General features: G+C 43.0%; 2 gene segments (V, D, J or C); both read right to left on the bottom strand.

Moving 5' to 3' along the window:
* Window positions 1-15,568: 15,568 nt before the first annotated feature.
* LOC143474589 (T cell receptor alpha variable 38-1-like) lies at window positions 15,569-16,279 on the bottom strand. The segment is given in 2 exon segments: window positions 15,569-15,963; window positions 16,061-16,279. Coding segments are annotated over 2 exon segments (441 nt in total).
* A 2,710-nt stretch (window positions 16,280-18,989) lies between these two features.
* On the bottom strand, window positions 18,990-20,807 carry LOC143474587 (T cell receptor alpha variable 12-3-like). The segment is given in 3 exon segments: window positions 18,990-19,257; window positions 20,265-20,575; window positions 20,722-20,807. Coding segments are annotated over 3 exon segments (555 nt in total).
* Between the last annotated feature and the right edge of the window lie 335 nt (window positions 20,808-21,142).

Below are 21,142 nucleotides of genomic sequence, written 5' to 3'. Positions count from 1 at the left end.
TAAATAGTTCTCTATCTTGATTTAATAAAGGCTCCTATGAAACTTTATTTTCTCTTTATTCACAGTCAAACACTGTCTTTTAAAATGATTTAACTTTTAAAATGCAAATGCACAACCATTATGAATATATCACCTATTTAAGCTTATCTGTGTAGTATGAGGTTTTTGTACAGTGTATATGTGTACTAAGAGGTTTTTGGACAGTGTATCTGTGTAGTAGGAGGTTTTTGTACAGCATATCTGGGTTTCCTGTCACTGTGGGCTGCAGGGCACAGTAGTACAGAGCAGAGTCTGATACTGCAACAGAGGAGATGTTCAGATCTACTTTCTTTTCTGTTTTGTGAAGTGTGATGGACAATCGTGGGTGAGGTGGTTCAGCTTTAGTGACAGATCCAGTAGCTTCAATAATCAGCAGCAGAAAATCTGGTCTTGATCCAGGCTTCTGTAGGTACCAGTGGAGACTATATGGTGATCCATCATATGTGCAGGACAGTGTGGTACTGCTGCCTTCAGTTAAGGATTTGACAGTTTCATCTGGTCTAATACCACTGTCTGCAGAGTCAGCTGTAAAAACATCACATTTTGTCAAAAAATTACAAATTACAAATGATGGTTGTTTGTTAAATTACCAAATGTGATTATGTAATGAAGACTTACCAATACTGGGAAGAGTTATAACAGAGAAGAGCAGCAACATGTTCATCCTGAATGTAATTTCAGATCTTGAACTTTACACAAGAATGCCAGTGTCACTTGAAACACGCTATACTATACATACTGTACCCTCATCACATCAAACTCCTCCCACTCATCCTGTAGTCACTGCAATGGCTGATGGACCCATTTGTTATGTGATGTGATTGGTATCTAGTATGTGTGTCCTAATCGAAGATGATTAAACAACAGATCAAACAAAAGAAGTCATATTTATACATGCTCAAAAAAAAGGTAACACTAAAATAACACATCCTAGATCTCAATGAATAAAATATTCCAGTTGAAAATCTTTATTTATTACATAGTGGAATGCATTGTGAACAAAATAACAAAAAATGATCAATGTAAATCAAAATTATCCCATGGAGGTCTGGATTTGGAATCATACTCAAAATCAAAGTGGAAAATCAAATGACAGGCTGATCAAACTTCAGTGGAAATTCCTCAAGGCAAGTTAAAATGAGTCTCAGTAGTGTGGATGGCCTCCACATGCCTGTATGACCTTCCTACAACACCTGGGCATGCTCCTGATGAGGCAGCAGATGTTCTCTTGAGGAATCTCCTCCCATATCTGGATTGAAGCATCAGTTAAATTCTTCACAGTCTGTGGTGCAACGTGGCATTGGTGGATGAAATGATACATGATGTCCAGGAGGTATTGGTCCAGCTACTAGGTTTTTGCCCTCCTATGTCCACCTCCATGTCTCCTGGTGTACTGGCCTGTCTCCTGGCATCTGCTCCATGCTCTGGACACTGCTGACAGACACAGCAAACCTTCTTGCCACAGTTTGCATTGATGTGCTATCCTGGATGAACTGCACTACCTGAGCAACTTCTGTGGGTTGTAGACACCTCCTCATGCTACCTCTATGGTGAGACAACTGACAAAATGCCAAAGTGACCAAAACATCAGCCAGAAAGGATGAGAACAGAGAAAAGGTATGTGGTCACAACATGCAGAACCACTCATTTATAGGGTATGTCTTGCTAATTGCCTCTCACTTCTACCCATTTTCTGTTCCATTTGCACAACAACAGGTGAAATTGAAGTGTGGTTGACTTGGAGATACATTGTTGTTTAAGTCTTCCCTTTATTTTTGTGAGCAGTAGCCTATATATCAAATGTATTTATATTGCATTGTAAAAAATCAGCTCTTCAAATATGGGTCCAGGTCCGTAATGAACAAGCCAGAGGTGAGTGTCAGGAAAAAAGCCCCTTGTTGGAAATAAAGAAGAAACCTTAGGAAGACCAAGACTGAAAAGAACCCACATCCTTCTGGTGCAGCTCTGCTTAGAAACAGTCCTGTTTCATTATAGGACAATAATGTGCTACCTTGAGTTTAAGAGCAGACACACAGGGCTTCAATTGAGGAATATCAAACATTACTCACCTCTATGCAAAAGGTGGTACTTGGACTTCAGCAGAAGGATTTCAAAGACTGGAACAGTAACGACTGAAGTTTAAATTTGGAAAATGCAAATGGTCCCCCCTTCTGGGGAAATCGTGTCTCTGCATCAGAAATATGTCATGCTTTTGTACAGTGTATCTGGGTTTCTTGTCACTGTGGGCACCAGGGCACAGTAGTACAGAGCAGAGTCTGATACTGCAGCAGAGGAGATCAACAGATCCACAAGATTTTGGTCTTTATCCACGTTTGCAAATATCCCAGGGATCTCAGACTTTTTGTTAATTTCACTTGGGTAGATAAGAACAAGAAACTCTGGTCTAGATGTGGGAAACTGGCGATACCACTGTAGATTATAAGCATTACTATCACTGTAACTGCAGGAGAGAGTAACAGTTTCCCCTTCTGACACATGCTTTACTGGGTCAACTGGTTCAATGTTCTGTGCTGAGACTTCACCTGGTGAGAGAAAAGGAAAATGAAATTTAATCAGAACAATCAGTAGTTTTTTATCCACAAATTCATAAATATGTCTTTATTGTTTTCTATTTTTTTCTGCATGATTGAGCATGAATCTGTCATTAAGATAAACTCACCTAACAGTGTGAGTAGGAGAGAAAGTGTAAAGAGCAGCATGATGATGGAGATGTGAAGTGAGTGAAAGCCAAAGCTGAATGGGATTCATGTAGTTTTATATTGAGATACAGAGCTCCACCCTTACACCACCCAGAACACTTCTCTAAAGTCCCATTTGATCAGAGTAGGAATATTGGACACACATCAAGATAAAAATATGTAATATAACCATCCTTGAAGTTTGTTCAAGAAGCTCAAAGCAAAAGTGCTCTAATTTTAAGAAAATGTATATAATCCACATTTTAATTTTAATAATGAAAGCATGGTGAATCATTTTTTCACATGCTAACTAGAATCACTGGAAATAATTATAATAAGTTTCTTTTAACTTCTTTAACTTCACACAAAATGTCTTACTACAAAGTTTACTAGTCAGGACAAGGTAAAGAGAACTTCATAATCACCTTATTAGGCAGACATGATGCTGATATACTGTAGAAATATTGATATATAATGTATGCATTGAATCAATTTAATGTGGGATCATGTACCATTCACTCTGTATTACATGTAATCTGTATGAGACAATGCCTTATAAGGACGTCCTGTGGATCTTATGGGCACAGTATGGGCAATCTAGTTCTGCTGAAGAGGTTTTACAAGTCTTTCAGTACTAATCATATCCACATAAAGCCTACCCTCTGCTGGTAGACTTGTGTCATCACACTGTATTGATAGAAAATAATAGTTTGCTTAGATGCATGAATGTGTATATGAGATCAGCTGACCATTTTCATTGTTCTGTTAAGGTAGACAATTGCATACCATCAATGATAATGCTACTGTCATTATAGGTCACCATGAATAAAATGCAGAGCAGAGTCTGATACTGCAGCAGAGGAGATCAGGAGATCCACACGTTTAAGATTCTGATTAACATCAGCAGACATACGATGTGGGAGAGGTTCACTTTTAGCTCCACTTGGAAAGATGTAAAGGAGGAATTCTGGTCTGGATTGTGGATACTGTCGGTACCAGTGGAGATTCTGCACAGTATCACTGAACTGTTTGTAGCTGCAGGACAGGGTAACATTATCACCCTGAAGCACAGAATTATGGGGCGAAAGTGGTTCTATTGGATCTGCCATAGAGTCACCTGCCATAGAGAAGAGAAGATAAAGTTAACAGAATAATGGCAGAGTTACATAAGTCTGACTCACACTATACACTTTTAGCACCACACAGAATAATTTATCCTTCATTCAGTACTTACAATAGTATATGTAGCGGATACATATGTTAGTTTATGGATTATGAACGGGGCACCATCCTGATTGCTCAGGAACCAGTATTGTGATAACGGAGTTAGGTGGAATATGGTTTGATCAGTCTCATTACTAAAGGGTTAAGTTCTGGTTCCGCGCAGTGACCTAATACCATCGACCAAAATATGCATTTACCACCGTGACCAGATGAATAAATGTCCACATTTATTAAATGGTTAATATTACAATTGATACAAAGCATATGAATGGTTTGGCTCAAATTGAAACTAAACCTACATGTGAATCTAATTTAAACCAGGGATATAATAGTGAACAACAAAGAATATAAAATTAAACAACAACAGCGAATGATACAGTTATCGACGGTCATGAAATTTAAATGTATTATATGACTATTCTAAGGCTTGCCTAACTAGCGTAGGACCCAGGGACGGACACGAGGTCTTTAGAGAGAGAATAGAAAAGAAGAAAGAGGAAGTTTGGGCAGGTTAATGGCAACAGTATTTACTATTTTGGACTTCGGGAGAGATAGAAGCTGGCAACCCCAAAACAGCATATGAACTGAGCGTCTTACTTCGACGAAGAGGCGTGGTTACGCGGACCAACCGGTGTGCATTCACGGTTTGTTTCTTGAGGCAGCTAAGGTCTGCGGAGCAGGTCACGTGAGACGGCTCGGGTCGCGGAGACTTAGCGGTGACGTCACAGTCGCAGCTGGAGGGCGCAGACAAACTTGTGAAGATACTTGACTGAGAAAGATGAGCTTGACTTGAACGACTAGACGAAATAAAAGTACTTTTGACGACGAAACGTAGAATAAAGAAAATAAAAGAAAATAAAGAAGAATCTTCTGTTGGACTTGGTGAGAGCGTTAGATGCGGTTTCTTGGCATCGCTCTTCTGGACACGGCGGTGTTCGGCGTGAGTCCAGCGAACAGTCGCGATGGTTTGGCGTGTTCGAGTCTTTGAGTCTCGGCGACTCTGGCGAAGTTCTCCAAGTCTTCCCAAATTACCAGGCTGCCAAGCTCATTGTTTCGCTTCGAGCTAGGGCTTTTAAAACAAGTTTTAGGGGCGTAATTGTAAGGCGCTTTCATGTTCATCAGGCCATTGACCATTGGCCTTTATTAATGAATATTCATGACCTCTGCCCAGACAGGGGAGAGAAAGAGAGAGAGAGAGGGGGAGAACGAGGAGTGCCCGTCTTTCCAGGTCTAGTTAATGACTTAACCAAAGAAGACAGACTAACACAATTCGAAGACAAAGTAAACTAATCCTAAATAAATTGTCTTACATACTCTGCCTAAACAAGAACTAATTTGGTTCTATTAGTCTACACATTGAGCCATTCTCAATTTCCACTTTTGGACAACAAATGACATAATGCACAGACAGGTGTAACGGGTGTGTGTGTCGTGAGTCCTGTGACCGTCATCTACACTGTCCTGACACACCCGTAATACTTCTGCGTTGTGTTCTGCGTGTCCGTAGTAAGCGAAGGGGAAGAATGAACTCTGAGGCGATCAGTGCTGTAACTACTGCTGCTTTACTTCGATGGTCTGTTCACAAAGAAACAATAAACAACAACTGAAGACAATGTGTACAGCGTGTTTTTTCCACACAGGCGAGCCGTCGGCAGACACACTCAAGTACCGAGGCCTACAGCTCCCTCCTCCTCTCAGCTCGTAACCCGCGGACTCAGTTACCATTACATTAAGGACAGTGTACACAGTTCCCTTCAGATTATGGGAATGGAATAACATTTAAAAACACAAAATATAATTGATGCAAATGCCCAACTAACGGGAATACTTCTAGGGCAAAGAAACAGTATGAACTAATACAATACAGCACTTATGAGACAACACAGAGTTTTAACATACCTGTTCACAAAGAAACAATAAACAACAACTGAAGACAATGTGTACAGCGTGTTTTTTCCACACAGGCGAGCCGTCGGCAGACACACTCAAGTACCGAGGCCTACAGCTCCCTCCTAGCAGATAACGCACATGGAAAATTAGCTCGAGCACATGTCCGACAGAAAAACTAGAAAAACAGCGCTTTCCCCTCCATTTACTCTTATATGACAAACATAAAATATGCGTCACACAGTATTTTGAATGATTTAACATCAAACTAGTTTTGGAGTAATTTTAGGTCTTACAAAACACATTTATAATGGGAACATGAAGAAACACTGACCTCCTCTCAGCTCGTAACCCGCGGACTGAGAGGCTAAGCGGGAAGGCTGTTACATCTAGCTTTCTCTTAAAGAGACAGTACAGGTATTAGGCAAACTCTGGTCTGAAATGAAATTATAATGTTGCAGTGCATTTACCAGGATTTGGTGGAGTTTCTTCACATTGTAGTGTTAATTTTGATTGGGTTACATTCACCCCTCCTGAAATCCACCAATATCCTGATAAATTGAATGTGGCACTGACCACAACCCAGCAAGAGACTAGTGAACATGACAGCGCAAGTAAAAGTGAAAACCTAGTTCACGTCGACTTAGTCACCCCCTACAAGGGTTAGGAGAATAACGAGATTGATCAGGTCACGAGATCCCCTCAGAACAGTATGATGCCTGTTACACCACACCAGACTTGGCTCTACTAATCATAAGTCACCTTACTAATGGACAAGAAAAAAATACTTTAGGATAACCCATGTAAACTATCAAAATCAGATTAATAACTGAACACAAAATGCTTGCTCTTCTGCAAGGGTTTCTGAACCATTGAATCAATTAATCTATTAACAGACTTTACCAGTCTACCTGCATGTGTTCTTACAGAACCCTCTATCTGTGGAACTGAACCAGTGGGAACAGAGTCATCTGGTAAGACTGAAGTGTTTGGGTGTGCATGCGTGTTGACAGCTGTATCTGCGGCTACCGAGACCGAGTCTAGACAGGGTCGAGCTCCCACGAGACCAGGCGCTGGATCATCCATGCCCTTCGTAACTGAGTGATTTTCAAACAGTGAAGTGAAACTCACAGACGTTCCACATGGCGTCTCACCAGTACCGTCGTACGAGTTATGCGTCACGGTCAGATCGGCTGAATCTGATTCAGGACCTGAGAATGAAACATCACCACTCTCTTCCAGGACTGATTCGCCACCAGAGTCATCTTGATCAGCATTCTGAGCATCCTGGAGCTGGACAGGTAAAGGCAAGAAATTGACTTCCAACAGTAAATTCCGGTGTACGACTCTCGTTCGTCCAGAAACATCCTTGACCCGGTATACATGAATGTCAGGATTAACTCCAACGACTGTGTACACTCCATCTTCCCATTTATCAGCCAATTTTTTCTTACCACGCTCAGTCTTATTAGCTACCAGGACATGGTCACCTAATTGGAGAGAGATGCCTCTAACACGCTTGTTGTACTGCTGTGCCTGGTGCTGCTGCTCGACACAGGAGTGCTTCTGTGCAATCTCCATGGCATCCTTCAGAGTTGTGATCAGGTATTTTGCATACGAATCATAATCAGTCACTCCGGGGTCATGCAAAACCTGCTTGAATAACATGTCTACAGGTAGTCTGGGACTGCGGCCAAACATGAGAAAAAACGGAGCATAACCTGTAGTCTCATGAACCGTGGCATTGTACGCGAATGTAAGCGTCTGGATCTGCTGGGGCCACCTGTGCTTTTCCTTTAGGGGAAGGGTGCGGAGCATATTCCCGAGAGTACGGTTAAACCTCTCTGTACCCCCATTGCCCATGGGGTGGTACGCTGTGGTGTGAGATTTTGCGACGCCTGCCAGGCGGAGGAGCTCGGCTATCAGGTTACTCTCAAAGTTCGTGCCCTGATCTGAGTGGATTCTCTCAGGAAACCCATAAACACAGAAAACATTGTCCCATAACTTTTTAGCAACCTGTTTGGCAGTTTGGTTGGTACAAGGAAATGCATGGGCTAGTTTGCTGAAGTGATCCGTGACCACCAGGACATCGACGGATCGCTGTTTACTATCTTCCGCCGACCAAAAGTCAATGCACACTATTTCCATAGGGGCGGATGTCCGTATGTTCTCTAGTGGTGCACGTGCGGCGGGTTCGTTGGTTTTCCCAACCACACACCTTCGGCAGCAACGTACATATTCCCGCATGTCCCTCTCCATGTCGGGCCAGTAGAAGCGTTGCCTTGCCAGACTTAGGGTTCGATCTTGGCCCTGATGACCAGCCAAGTCATGGATGCCGGACAAAGCCTCATCCTTGAGCTCTTGTGGTAACACGAACTGAAACCGCTTCTGTTTGGTAACTGGATCTTCCGACACCCTGTATAGGATGCTATCACGAATCTCAAGACGGTTCCACTGTTTGAACAACTTCAGAGTTGCAAGGTCAGCATCGCCTCTCTGTCGTCTGGATGGCCTCTTTTTCTCACTCACGAAGGGGAACACTTTGGATATGCAGCGATCAGCCTGCTGACTCGACCGAAGCACAGATTCTGAGAGCACTGGTGAGGCGGCTTGCCCATCAGCCAGCTGCTGAACAGACTGTGCCACTGAAATAGCTCTACACTCTGTGGCAAAGGACCAGTCTGAATGCACCCTGTACAAAGCGTGGACCTCTGCACTGTCAAAAGACATTATGGATGGGGGGCTCCGTGCTGCTTGGTGGTCACACTGAACCTGGGTCTGGGAGGTGATCTTAAAGACATCCTGCACCGCATGCTCTTGGATTCCACAGGCTTCATTCAAAAGTGTGTAGTAGGGCTCACCCAGTAGCCTCTGACTGATGGGCTTTGAGAATGGATCACGACTCAGAGCATCCGCAACCACATTACTCTTTCCCGGCAGGTGCTTGAGGTCGAATGAATAAGAAGCGAGCTTTGCAACCCAACGGAGTTCACAAGCATCAAGTTTGGGCTTGGTTAGCAGGAAGGTGAGCGGATTGTTATCCGTCCAGACGGTGAACTCATGGCCCTTGAGCCAGTGACTGAACTTCTCACACACGCTCCACTTTAAAGCCAGGAATTCCAGACGGTGAGCTGGGTACTTCCTCTGTGCTGCGTTCAATGTCTTGCTGGCAAAAGCAACCGGTCTGGCTTTGGTCTCTCCTTCTGGTACCTGCGACAGAACGGCACCGAGTCCGTCCAGAGATGCATCGACTGAAAGTATGAAAGGCTTATCAAAATTCGGATGTGCGAGTACAGCGCACTCCACCAGAGATTTCTTCAGTTCCTGGAAGGCTTTGGTACAATCATCTGACCAATCTGCAGGGGTAAGTTTGCGGAATGTGCCCTGGAGCTTCTGAGCCCTGCCAGCTTTTCCCCTTCTCTTTTGCCCTCCAGTCAGAGCAAACAAAGGTTTAGCAATGGTGGAACACTGTGGGATAAAATGCTGATAGTAGAACACCATGCCAAGGAAGGACTTTATCCTGCGGACAGATGGTGTAGATCCGTCATCCTCCATCATATCGCGCACTGCTAGCTTTGTGATGACATCCACCTTTGCAGGGTCGACTGACACACCTCCACTGTTGATAATATGACCAAGGAACCTCACCTGCCTCTGCATGAGATGACACTTTTTGGGTGCTAACTTCAGATTGTTCTCTCTCAGCCGCTCAAACACCATGCGAAGTCGACACAGAGCTTCGGCCTCAGATGGTGCAAAAACCAAAAGATCGTCCAGGTAACAGAGCAGCCTTGAGAAGTTTAGATCACCAAAAATGCCAAGCATCATCCGCATGAAAGTAGCGGGGCTATTGCACAACCCCTGCGGCAAGCGATTGTACTCGTGCAACCCCAGGGGAGTGGTAAAAGCAGTGTACTTTTTATCATCTTCATGCATGCGGATATTATAAAACCCTGAGGTGAGGTCCATGGTGCTGAACAGACAGTTCCCACCAAGAGCAGCAAGGCAGTCCGATTGGTGTGGCAGAGGATGGGCGTCCTTCAGTGTGCGTGCGTTAAGCCACCTAAAGTCAGTGCATACCCGCAAACCTCCATCCCTCTTCCAGACCATGACCAGGGGAGAAGCGTAGTCACTCATTGACTTCCTGATAATACCCCTTGCCTCCATCTCTGACAGAACTTGCCTCAGCTTCTGGTAATGCGCTGGGGGAACTCTGCGGTATGGCAACCGGAAGGGGCGATCGTCAATAAGGCGGATCCGATGGGTGACGCCCTTAGCCTCTCCACAGTCTAGTGGATGTTTGGAGAAAATGTCCTGAAATTCACAAAGTAATTCTACCAACTTATGCCTGTAAGGTTCACTGATCTGACTGGAATTGATGTCTATGTCACTTAGACCCACATCTGCTAAGCTCTTGGGGTGTGCAGCTTGCACTGGAGGACATTTAGGAGGAGCAGCTGATGGTGGTGTGTCTTCCAAAGCCTGGAACCCTTGAAACAGATTCAGATCCTCAGCCGCTAGACAGGGTGATACATCAGCTAACTTGCAGTTACGTTTAAGCATTATGGATTTCTCTGTTGGGTTCACGACAGTCATAGGGATCCACCTGTCTCCCCACATCGGAGTAATGACGTGACCCACAATGACAGCACGGGGAAGAGCTTTGGAGCAAGTCGGCTCCACAATGACTGTGCTGCCTGGAGACACAGGCACGCTGTTAGGGAGTCTGCCCCAAATTAAATGTTCTGACCTGGGCATTAGAGTGACTGCTTGGGTAAGCTTGACCGTCCCGATCTTATTGGGCACATCAGCACCTTTCCACCGTTCAACACCCATGAACATAGATAAGAAACGCTCAGTATCTGTGTCACACCCATGCGTGTTTGTTGAGGCCATATCCCAGTAGTGACTGTTGCTCTTCATCACATGGAGTTTGATTACGTTTGAGCCCAAGATAAGATCATCGCGCTGGCCTGGTACAACAAGAGTAGGGACAAGACAAGTGGTGTCATACAACTGTAGCTCTAGATCATACAAACCCTCTGGCTGTGCCTGCACACCACCGCAACCAATTAGCACAACGTCCTGTGCTGAATGCATCTCTTTTGGTAGTGCGCCATTCTCACGGAGTTTCTGCTCAGCAACCTTACTCATGGTACAAGCCATTGAACCGGAATCTAGCATTCCTCTAAGCTGTACTGAACTGTTGACCAAGACTGGGCAGTAAAACAGCTCACTGAAAGCATGGACCCTTTGAGTGGCTTGGAAGACTAACCTGCATCCGTGAGGCACTTTAGCGCGGCTTTGTTCGAACAAGGCTTCCGCATCACTGTCATCGTCGAGGGTTTCATGAATTTCGCTCACACCGCCCCTCTCCAGATGCGAGCCATTCAGTTTAACTGCTGGCTGTGGGTCGAATCATTACTGCTGGGTGCTGGACCTTGTGGAGCACTCCGTGTGGGACAATTCTTCTTCCAGTGGCCTGGGGACAAGCATCTCAAGCACAGGTTTTCACGTCGGCAATGTGCAAGCGTGGAATGACTAGTGGCACCACATGCTCTGCAGGCTCTATTAGACACCGCTGGATAAGTGTGACCCGGCCCCGGTGCCTGAGACTGGATCTGAGTTTGTTGGGTAACCAGTTTTTCTAACAGACTCACCAAACTTTTCATGCAGTCATTGTCAGTGGCACTATGGATCGGCTGCATCTGGGCAGTGGGAGGTGGCAGGGGCATACCAGAGCCAAGTTCGTGCGCCGGTGGCAAGGAAGACTGTGTATGAACCACATGCTCAGTAATGCTACGGTTCTGTAACCGTGCAGCATCACGTGCCTTTTTGTCCTGCATATACTCATCTAGTCGCTCCTGAATCTCGGAAGCAAGCCACTTCTCCGCTGCCTTGAACTTGAAAATCCTGGAAAGAGACTCATCAGGACAATGTTTAAGGAACATCATGCTAACTTCCCGGCTTGGATCATCAAGGTTGCGCCCTTGCCGTTTCAAGCACTCCTCTGCCACATCTACAGTTTTATTAAGCCGAATCCAGTATTCCATAGCGTCCTCCCTCTTGTAAGGCAGTGTATTATAAAAGTCAGCTAAAGGCATATTTGAATAGGTCAAGTCACTGAAATGTTGTCTTAGAATATCAAAAATCACGGAGGGGTTCTGGAAGTGATCAGTAGCTAGGTTGCGTAGCTTGATCTTCACTACATCGCCTGCCTTGCCCATCAATCTGGCCAGAATCTCCTGAGAATGCTCATGCAAAGGGATAGCACGTTTTTTCAGGTACAGCATCATGAGGCTTTCCCACTCCTGGACTGAATATTTATCTGTACTGTCACCTCTAAAGTTCGGGGGTTCTTTGACGTCTGGTTGCATTATAAGCCTAACGTTAGACAGCGTTACCTCTGGCTCCTGCTTCGGATTTTCACTATGTCCGCTATCACTGCTGCCCATACTGTTACCCTTTAGCTGAGCGGTAATCGATTTTCCCAATTCTTCAGCCAACTGAGTAATTAGAGAGCTTAAATCTGAGCATTGGTTAGTCTGACTTGGCATAACTCGATCAACATTACGAGTGGACGTTAATGCTGGTGTATCTAACTCAATTCTCTGTCCAGGTGTTCTCACATCACATTGGTCAGTTTGACTTGGCATAACTCGATCAACATAACGAGTGGACGTTAATGCTGGTGTATCTAACTCAATTCTCCGTCCAGGTGTTCTTAAATCACAGGGCCGGTTGAAAAAACCCCTCCCTATTCCCGGCAGAATACTAGAGTCAAAATCACCGTTAACATCACCACTTGCACCATATGCCCCACTCCCTGCCATTGTGACGTTTGTAAAGGAAATAAATGCTTACCTATTCAAACAGAGCAAGAAATAGATGAAAAAAACAGTGCAAATAAAACCTTGCTTAAAACTTAATAGGACCAGAAAGACATAGGAAAAAATATGTTGCATATGCAAACAAAAATGTTTTGGATAGTCTATAGTCCCATGAGTGAAGCAAACCTCGGCGAACAAGCTGGCGTTGTTCTCTGTGGCACTCCATCCGGGTCACGGCACCATTGTAACGGGTGTGTGTGTCGTGAGTCCTGTGACCGTCATTTACACTGTCCTGACACACCCGTAATACTTCTGCGTTGTGTTCTGCGTGTCCGTAGTAAGCGAAGGGGAAGAATGAACTCTGAGGCGATCAGTGCTGTAACTACTGCTGCTTTACTTCGATGGTCTGTTCACAAAGAAACAATAAACAACAACTGAAGACAATGTGTACACACAGGCGAGCCGTCGGCAGACACACTCAAGTACCGAGGCCTACAGCTCCCTCCTCCTCTCAGCTCGTAACCCGCGGACTCAGTTACGGTTACATTAAGGACAGTGTACACAGTTCCCTTCAGATTATGGGAATGGAATAACATTTAAAAACACAAAATATAATTGATGCAAATGCCCAACTAACGGGAATACTTCTAGGGCAAAGAAACAGTATGAACTAATACAATACAGCACTTATGAGACAACACAGAGTTTTAACATACCTGTTCACAAAGAAACAATAAACAACAACTGAAGACAATGTGTACAGCGTGTTTTTTCCACACAGGCGAGCCGTCGGCAGACACACTCAAGTACCGAGGCCTACAACTCCCTCCTAGCAGATAACGCACATGGAAAATTAGCTCGAGCACATGTCCGACAGAAAAACTAGAAAAACAGCGCTTTCCCCTCCATTTACTCTTATATGACAAACATAAAATATGCGTCACACAGTATTTTGAATGATTTAACATCAAACTAGTTTTGGAGTAATTTTAGGTCTTACAAAACACATTTATAATGGGAACATGAAGAAACACTGACCTCCTCTCAGCTCGTAACCCGCGGACTGAGAGGCTAAGCGGGAAAGCTGTTACATCTAGCTTTCTCTTAAAGAGACAGTACAGGTATTAGGCAAACTCTGGTCTGAAATGAAATTATAATGTTGCAGTGCATTTACCAGGATTTGGTGGAGTTTCTTCACATTGTAGTGTTAATTTTGATTGGGTTACACAGGCATAAATGTGAGGTCACATACGTACACATGAGAATGATTACATTCGATGAGTAACATACAAACTAATACATAGATATGCATCAATGTGGTGTGTTTATACAGTAACACGTATTCTAATAAGATCACTTAATACTGAATACATGAAAGATCATAAGTTGTGTCTTTATATCAACCACATGGCACAGTGTTCACATTCAAATGGTCTTGTGGTCCTTTGTTCTTAAGGCTGGAATGCTGAATACTGGTTTCAAGAATAATTAATCTTTCCTTGTATGGAAGGTAGTCAAGTTCGGTGTCTCTAGACTGCATTGGCCGAGCTGGTTCCTGTAGGCTGAATCCCAATTCTGTGTACAGATCAGATTTGGAGTTACAGAGATCTCTGAAATATTTGTATCTTCAGCTCTGGATTATAACACAGGACATAGAGTGGGTTTAAACTGTGGGCGATCAGATAAGGTTGGAATTTAGAGTTTTATGGTCCTTCCTGACTGTGGTCCCAGTGTCCTTCGACGAAGGTTGGTTTTGACCAGCCTCTCTTAGATGGCCTCTCTCCCAAGCTCAGGAGATCATAAGGTCAGCATTGTAGGCTTTTGGGAGGTAAACACCACTATGGATGTGGGTCCTTTGGGGCCTGTTGCTGTGTAAAGAATCAGTCTTTAAATTTACATGCAACCAAAGAGATGTGAGTCAGTTTCTCAGTTCAGTGGGAAAGGATTCCATTTTGGGTGTCACAGTGAAATGGCGTTTAGCTGTCTCCACTACATATACAAACAATACTATTACAATTAATCCAAACAAGTGTAAACTCACCCAGTGAAAGCCACACACACAGTATTGTTATGCTGAACATGATGACTGCTCTTTATGTGATGAGAATGTTCTGTGTTCTCCACTCTTGTATCTTCTGAGCTCCAGGAGTCTTTGTGTAGCTCCGCCCACTGAATGAATGTCAATCATACCTGTTGCTCCACTGTAAGTTTCGTCTGTTCTTGTGGTGAAACATCTGATGTTCCTGTAGTGAAACTTGGGCTGATGTGTGCAACATTTTAGGGTAGTAAAATTTACTTGGTCAAGACTGTTGCATGTCATTTTTTTGCAAAAAATATTATGGCAAATATTTTACTCTTATTTAATGTAAGCATTTTAAGGTATTGAGGAGAATTAGAGTTTGAATAGTCATTATGATAGGATGTGCTGTCAATGTTTATGCATGTATTTGTCACTAAGCTGAGTTTAATCATAATAATCACCTGTGATGCACACTGACACGCCCCCTACTGGATGGATGTGTCCACACTTCCCCACCCTCCTGATCACCTGCATCACCCTGTCACCCCGTTTACACCCGGACACTCACCTGGGGTTTTAAAGAGTGCCTCAGGCACCATTACCTTCTCCAGAATGTATTTAATTATTACAGATAATTTGACCGGTTCTTTTAATGCTGTATTTATATGTATGTGCACATGTATTAGTCACATTTGACCATCTTCATTTTAAGGAATACATCTTTGAATATAAAAAAGATAAATAGTTCTCTATCTTGATTTAATCAAAGCTCCTATGAAACTTTATTATTCTCTATATTTGCACTACAAGTCGTAAACACTTTTTGTGTTCAGTTGGTCTTCAGCAGAAGGATCTCTGGAAGATAAAGTTTAAATATGGCAAATAGCTCCCTCTTCTGGGAAAAGCTTCAGAAATATGTCATGCTTTTTGTACAGTGTAGCTGGGTTTCCTGTCACTGTGGGCACCATGGCACAGTAGTACAGAGCAGAGTCTGATACTGCAGCAGAGGAGATGTTCAGATCCACTTTCCTTTCTGTTTTGTGAAGTGTGATGGACAGTCGTGGGTGAGGAAGTTCTGTTTTAGCAACGTATCCAGTAGCTTCATCAATCAGCAGCAGAAACTCTGGTCTTGATCCAGGCTTCTGTAGGTACCAGTGGAGACTATAAGGTGATCGATCATATGTGCAGGACAGTGTGGTACTGCTGCCTTCAGTTAAGGATATGAATGCTTCATCTGGTCTAATACCATTGTCTGCAGAGTCAGCTGTAAAATCATCACATAGTGTCAAAAAATAACTCATTAAATACAAATGATTGTTGTTTGTTAACCCACCAAATGTGATTGTGTAATGAGGACTTACCAATACTGGGAAGAGTTATAACAGAGAAGAGCAGCAACATGTTCATCCTGAATGTAAGTTCAGATCTTGAACTTTACACAAGAATGTTAGTGTCTCCAGAAACACACTATACTACACATACTGTACCCTCATCACATCAAACTCCTCCCTCTCATTACATCCAACTCCTCCCACTCATCACATCAAACTCCTCCCACTCATCCTCTAGTCACTGCATTAGCTGACAAACCCATGTGTTATTTTATGTTTTCATTTGATCAGTATTCCAAAACATCCATATAAGTTTCATATAAGGATATGTCCCTGACATTTACTAGTCATTATTTAGAAGGTAATTAGTTAGATAATTCTTATTTATAGTTTTAAAATAAACTATATACCACTATCTTTTCAAGTAATTGTGGCAAGCAGGACTAACAAAAAAAAAACAAAACAAAAATAGGAAAAAAGAAAGAAGTACACGACTACGAATTTCACCCCAAGGAATTACACTGGGGCAAAAGAAAGCCTTAGCACAAAACAAGGGAACAATTGAAGAAAAAAGCACGCAAGATCAACACCACTGGACCAGAGATGTAGTTCCAATTATTTCTTTAATAAAATAAAAAAATCACTTCACAGACTCTTTATTAATAATATTAAAAATATATATAATTTCACTGACTCACAGTTAACAAGTAAAACCAAGAGGGAACAGGGCATTAAAAGGAGAGCTAGTGGATCACACTGTAACTCTTTGGGGAGTGGATATCAAGTCTCTCTGTACTGATGTAGGTGCACTCACTGCTCCTTAAAGAGACAGTGTACAGTTCTGACTGTTAAAACACCTATACTACACGCTCACCGTGACCGCACCACACATCACACTCAGGATACACCAAGCTACCAAACCCGTGCACAGGATTCCACACCGGGTTCATCTGCCTCTGTCTGGCCTGCAGCTCCTGCCCTGCTCAAGAACACTGTCACGTCTAACTCCGCCCTCCTTCCCAGTCCCGCGTCGTCTGCCCTAGCCCCACCTTGTTTCCCCATCTCCTTGGTTACCCTTCTGTCTGCCACGCCCCTATCCTCAGTGTTTCCACCTGCGTCTCATTTCACCTCCATGTTTCAGTGTATTTAAACCCCTCTGCTCTACCTCTTGTGGTCGGTCATTGTGTTTTGTGAGTACGTCGTTGCCTTTCAATGTTCTGCCTATTTGATCATGGTTTAGCCTGCTTCTTGTATTTCTTCAGTGCCTGTTCTCTGTCTGTGTGTCAGTTCCTCTCGTTTCCGTTTTGCGTCAGTTATCTCGTTTAGTCTTCTCCTCTCGTGCGCTCTTTCCCCCTTCTTCCCTAGTCTATGTTGATCCTTAGTTTATTTGTTGGTCGCGTTGTATTATTCAGTAGTTTTCTAGTCTGTGTTTACCCCAGTCTCTTCCTAATCCCGGTGTTTTAGTCCTTCATGTTTCTTTCGGTTTCATGTTTTCATGTCGCTCCTATCTATAGGTTTTAGGTTTTGTTGATTTATTCATCTCTCATTTTCCTAGTTTGCTTTATTCCTTCGTGTATTTCATTTCATGCTTCCTGTCTTCTGTTTTAGTTTTCCTGTCTAGTTTATTAGCTGTCCCCGTATTAAGTGCACTGTGTGTTTGTATCCCTTATGTCCGTTTAGCTCTTCTGTCCTTTTTTTAAGTTACTTTGTCTAGGTTCTTCTTTATTAGTGGTATGTGGTTTTCTGAATTGTTTGTACTTGATTCTGTCTCTAAATAACTCTGTTAGTTGTATGATCATTTGCACGTTTTAGGTTGCGTACATCTGTTTGCTTAGTTTTTCCTTTGTTTTGTTCTGCTTTGTTTAAAAAGTCGCTGCCAAACCAAACATAAGACAACATCACAGAACAACCATTAGAAAGCACTACACGATCACTCGGACTCAGACAACACGAATCACGAACACCCCCCCCCCCCCCCCCCAAACAAAACAGCAGCACTGCCGGCTACTAAAACAACACAGCAAACTTTGTTTTAGGGCAGAAGTCTATAACGCTGTTTTTCTTCCCCCTTGCGATTGGAATCAGTATATAGCTCCATCAGCCACTGCAAATTTCTCAGCATACAGCGTGATGACTAAAAAGGCTGTTCGCAAAGTGCCAATGGCAACAGCCCACCACAGTATTTCCAACGACGTGCCCATCGAACTCCAAGGTATTGAGCTAGTCCACCAAAGGAAGCCAGGCCCAACCATGTTCACACTGTCACTGTTAAGAGGTGCAGGGAAAAACAGGACCACAGAAAAGGGAGTCTGCCCCAGTAGCCACACCCCCCTTATTTATAATCCCTGAATAAACCTGCCTAGCGACTCACCCGGCTCCACCGCAATTATTCACAATTATTCACAATTATTCACAATTATTTACAATTATTCACAATTATTTACAATTATTCACAATTATTTACAATTAGGGGGATTGCCCAAAAATCCCACTCTGCCACATAATGTTTCTTTTATAGACTCATTTTGGTTATTTGAACGAATCACCTTTATTCTTCTTTATGCTTACACCACCAATCATGAAATGTTTAGACTTAATTTGTAGATATCGTTCTGTAAAATAAAGCAAAAAAATTACCTCCTGTATTTTTTTTTTCCTTCTGTACTGAAAAGCACTGTGCCCAACAACGGAGAAAATGCGCTCTTCTTTTCCTGGCTGGGCGTGTTGTCTTTATAGGTGAAGTGCCGGAATGAGGCAGCCAATCCAGTGACGACGCGACACTGAGAAAACGGGGTGGAGACACATCTGGATCTGACATCAGTGCATGGGACACAGTTTTCATATACAACACAACACAACAACACACAACAACAACTAGTCTAAGGGATCATAACAGCAGGAAAGATCAATCTTAGAAATTTCAACACAATAATAATTGTAAAGATTGGATGAGAAAACATTGATGAAAAATCTGACATGAATACATAGGAGCCTTTTCTTAATGAAAGTTTTTGAGTTGTTGAGTTTCAGAGGTTTTTGTACAATGTATCTGGGTTTCCTGTCACTGTGGGCCTCAGGGCACAGTAGTACAGAGCAGAGTCTGATACTGCAGCAGTGGAGATCACCAGATCCACATGATTTTTATCTTCATTTACTTCTGCAGACACTCCTGGTACTGGGGGATCAGCTTTTAGTTCAAGTTTACCTTCATCGACTAGATAAAGAAACTGTGGTTTGCATATATAAATGCAAAATGATCCTTCATGTTTTAATACAAATTGTCTTATTACAAAATTTACAAGTCACCATATTATGCAGACATAATGCTGATGTACTGTCGAATTATTGATATATAATGTGTGTATTTAATTCATGGGATCATACATGTGGGAGATGTGACATTCACTCTATTAGATGTAATCCGTATGAGACAGTGCCTTATTGTCACGTTGAGGACCCCGGCCCCTCCCCTTTGGGCGTGTGTTCACGTTGTCTACGTCTCCTAGTCTGCGTCTGTGGATCTCCGTGGGTGCGGTTATGTCTTGTGATAATCCGTCTCACCTGTGGCTCGTCTCGTAATCACGTGGGGCTAATGTGGTTTGTCTATTTAATATGCGTTCGCGCAGTGTCCTGTGCTCGTCGTTGTCTGAGTTTACACTTTTCTGTGTGCTTTCGTGTTTTCTCGTGCGCTATTGTGCGATATGTTACACGTAATAAACGTGACGTCTGCTGAAAGAGAGGATCTGTGTCTCATCCTTCGCTACGCTCCCAGCGTCACACTTATAAGGACATCCTGTGGATCTTATGGGCACAGTATTAAATTACTCAAGTTCTGCTGAAGGTTTTAAAAGTCTTTAATAGATATTTATTAATTTTATGTGACAAATGTGACAAAACCCTGCTGTAGTTTTTCATATATTTTTAATTATCCACTTCTGCTTCTCCTTTTCACTGTGCAATTTCAGTACCAAATCATACCCACATAAAGCCTGCCCTCTGCTGGTTGATTTGTGTCATCACACTGTATTGATAGAAAATAATAGTTTGCTTAGATGCATCAATGTATCCATGAGATCAGCTGACCATTTTCATTGTTCTGTTAAGGTAGACAATTGCATACCATCAATAATGATGTCTGTCACCATGGATAAAATGTTATGATCAAGTCAAGAGGGTTTTGTACAGTGTATCTGTGTAGTAGGAGGTTTTTGTACAGTGTATCTGGGTTTCCTGTCACTGTGGGCACCAGGGCACAGTAGTACAGAGCAGAGTCTGATACTGCAGCAGAGGAGATCAGCAGATCCACACGTTTAAGATTCTGATCCACATCAGCAGACAGACGTTGTGGGAGAGGTTCACTTTTAGCTCCACTTGGAAAGATGTAGAGGAGGAATTCTGGTCTGGATTGTGGATACTGTCGGTACCACTGGAGATTGTTTAAATTTCCACTGAACTGTTTGTAGCTGCAGGACAGGGTAACATTATCACTCTGAAGTACAGCTTTATGGGGGAAAAGTGGTTCTATTGGATCTGCCATAGAGTCACCTGCCGTAGAGAAGAGAAGAGAGGGATCATGTCAGGGTTACATAAGTCTGACTCACACTCTTCTGTTTTAAAACAGACGCTGACTAATTTATCCTTAATTCTACGCAAAATTCTTGCAAATTTATAAACAATTTAACTTTGCTCACCCAGTGAAATCCAGACACACAGGAGTGTAATGGTGAACATCATAAGTGATGCTGAGTGATGATGTTCTGAGATGTTTCTCCACTCTAATATCCTCTCAGCTCATGAGCTTCATGAAGCTCCTCCCACAACTTTGATTGACAGTGTCAACATTTGAAGTCTTGAACTGCTCCAGGGTCCAAACATGACATTTGAGTCTCATTTGGGAAATAAAATGGATGAACTGACTGTCTGTTAGCTGTCTTGAGACGTCACATTGAGTCATCTTTAGTCAGACAGTGTGTGTAGGACCCTTATTATGAGCTTAATAAGGACTTGGAGACTTTGTCAGCTGTCATTAAGTCATTGTATTTAATCCCTGTGTTTGGACTTTTGCTTTGTTGGTTAGTATAAGTACCTGTGCATAGTGTTTATGCCTCTTTT

The sequence above is a fragment of the Brachyhypopomus gauderio genome, chromosome 14 (genome assembly GCF_052324685.1).
Source record: "Brachyhypopomus gauderio isolate BG-103 chromosome 14, BGAUD_0.2, whole genome shotgun sequence".
NCBI lineage: Eukaryota > Metazoa > Chordata > Actinopteri > Gymnotiformes > Hypopomidae > Brachyhypopomus > Brachyhypopomus gauderio.
This window is presented reverse-complemented; position numbering and strand designations above follow the sequence as displayed.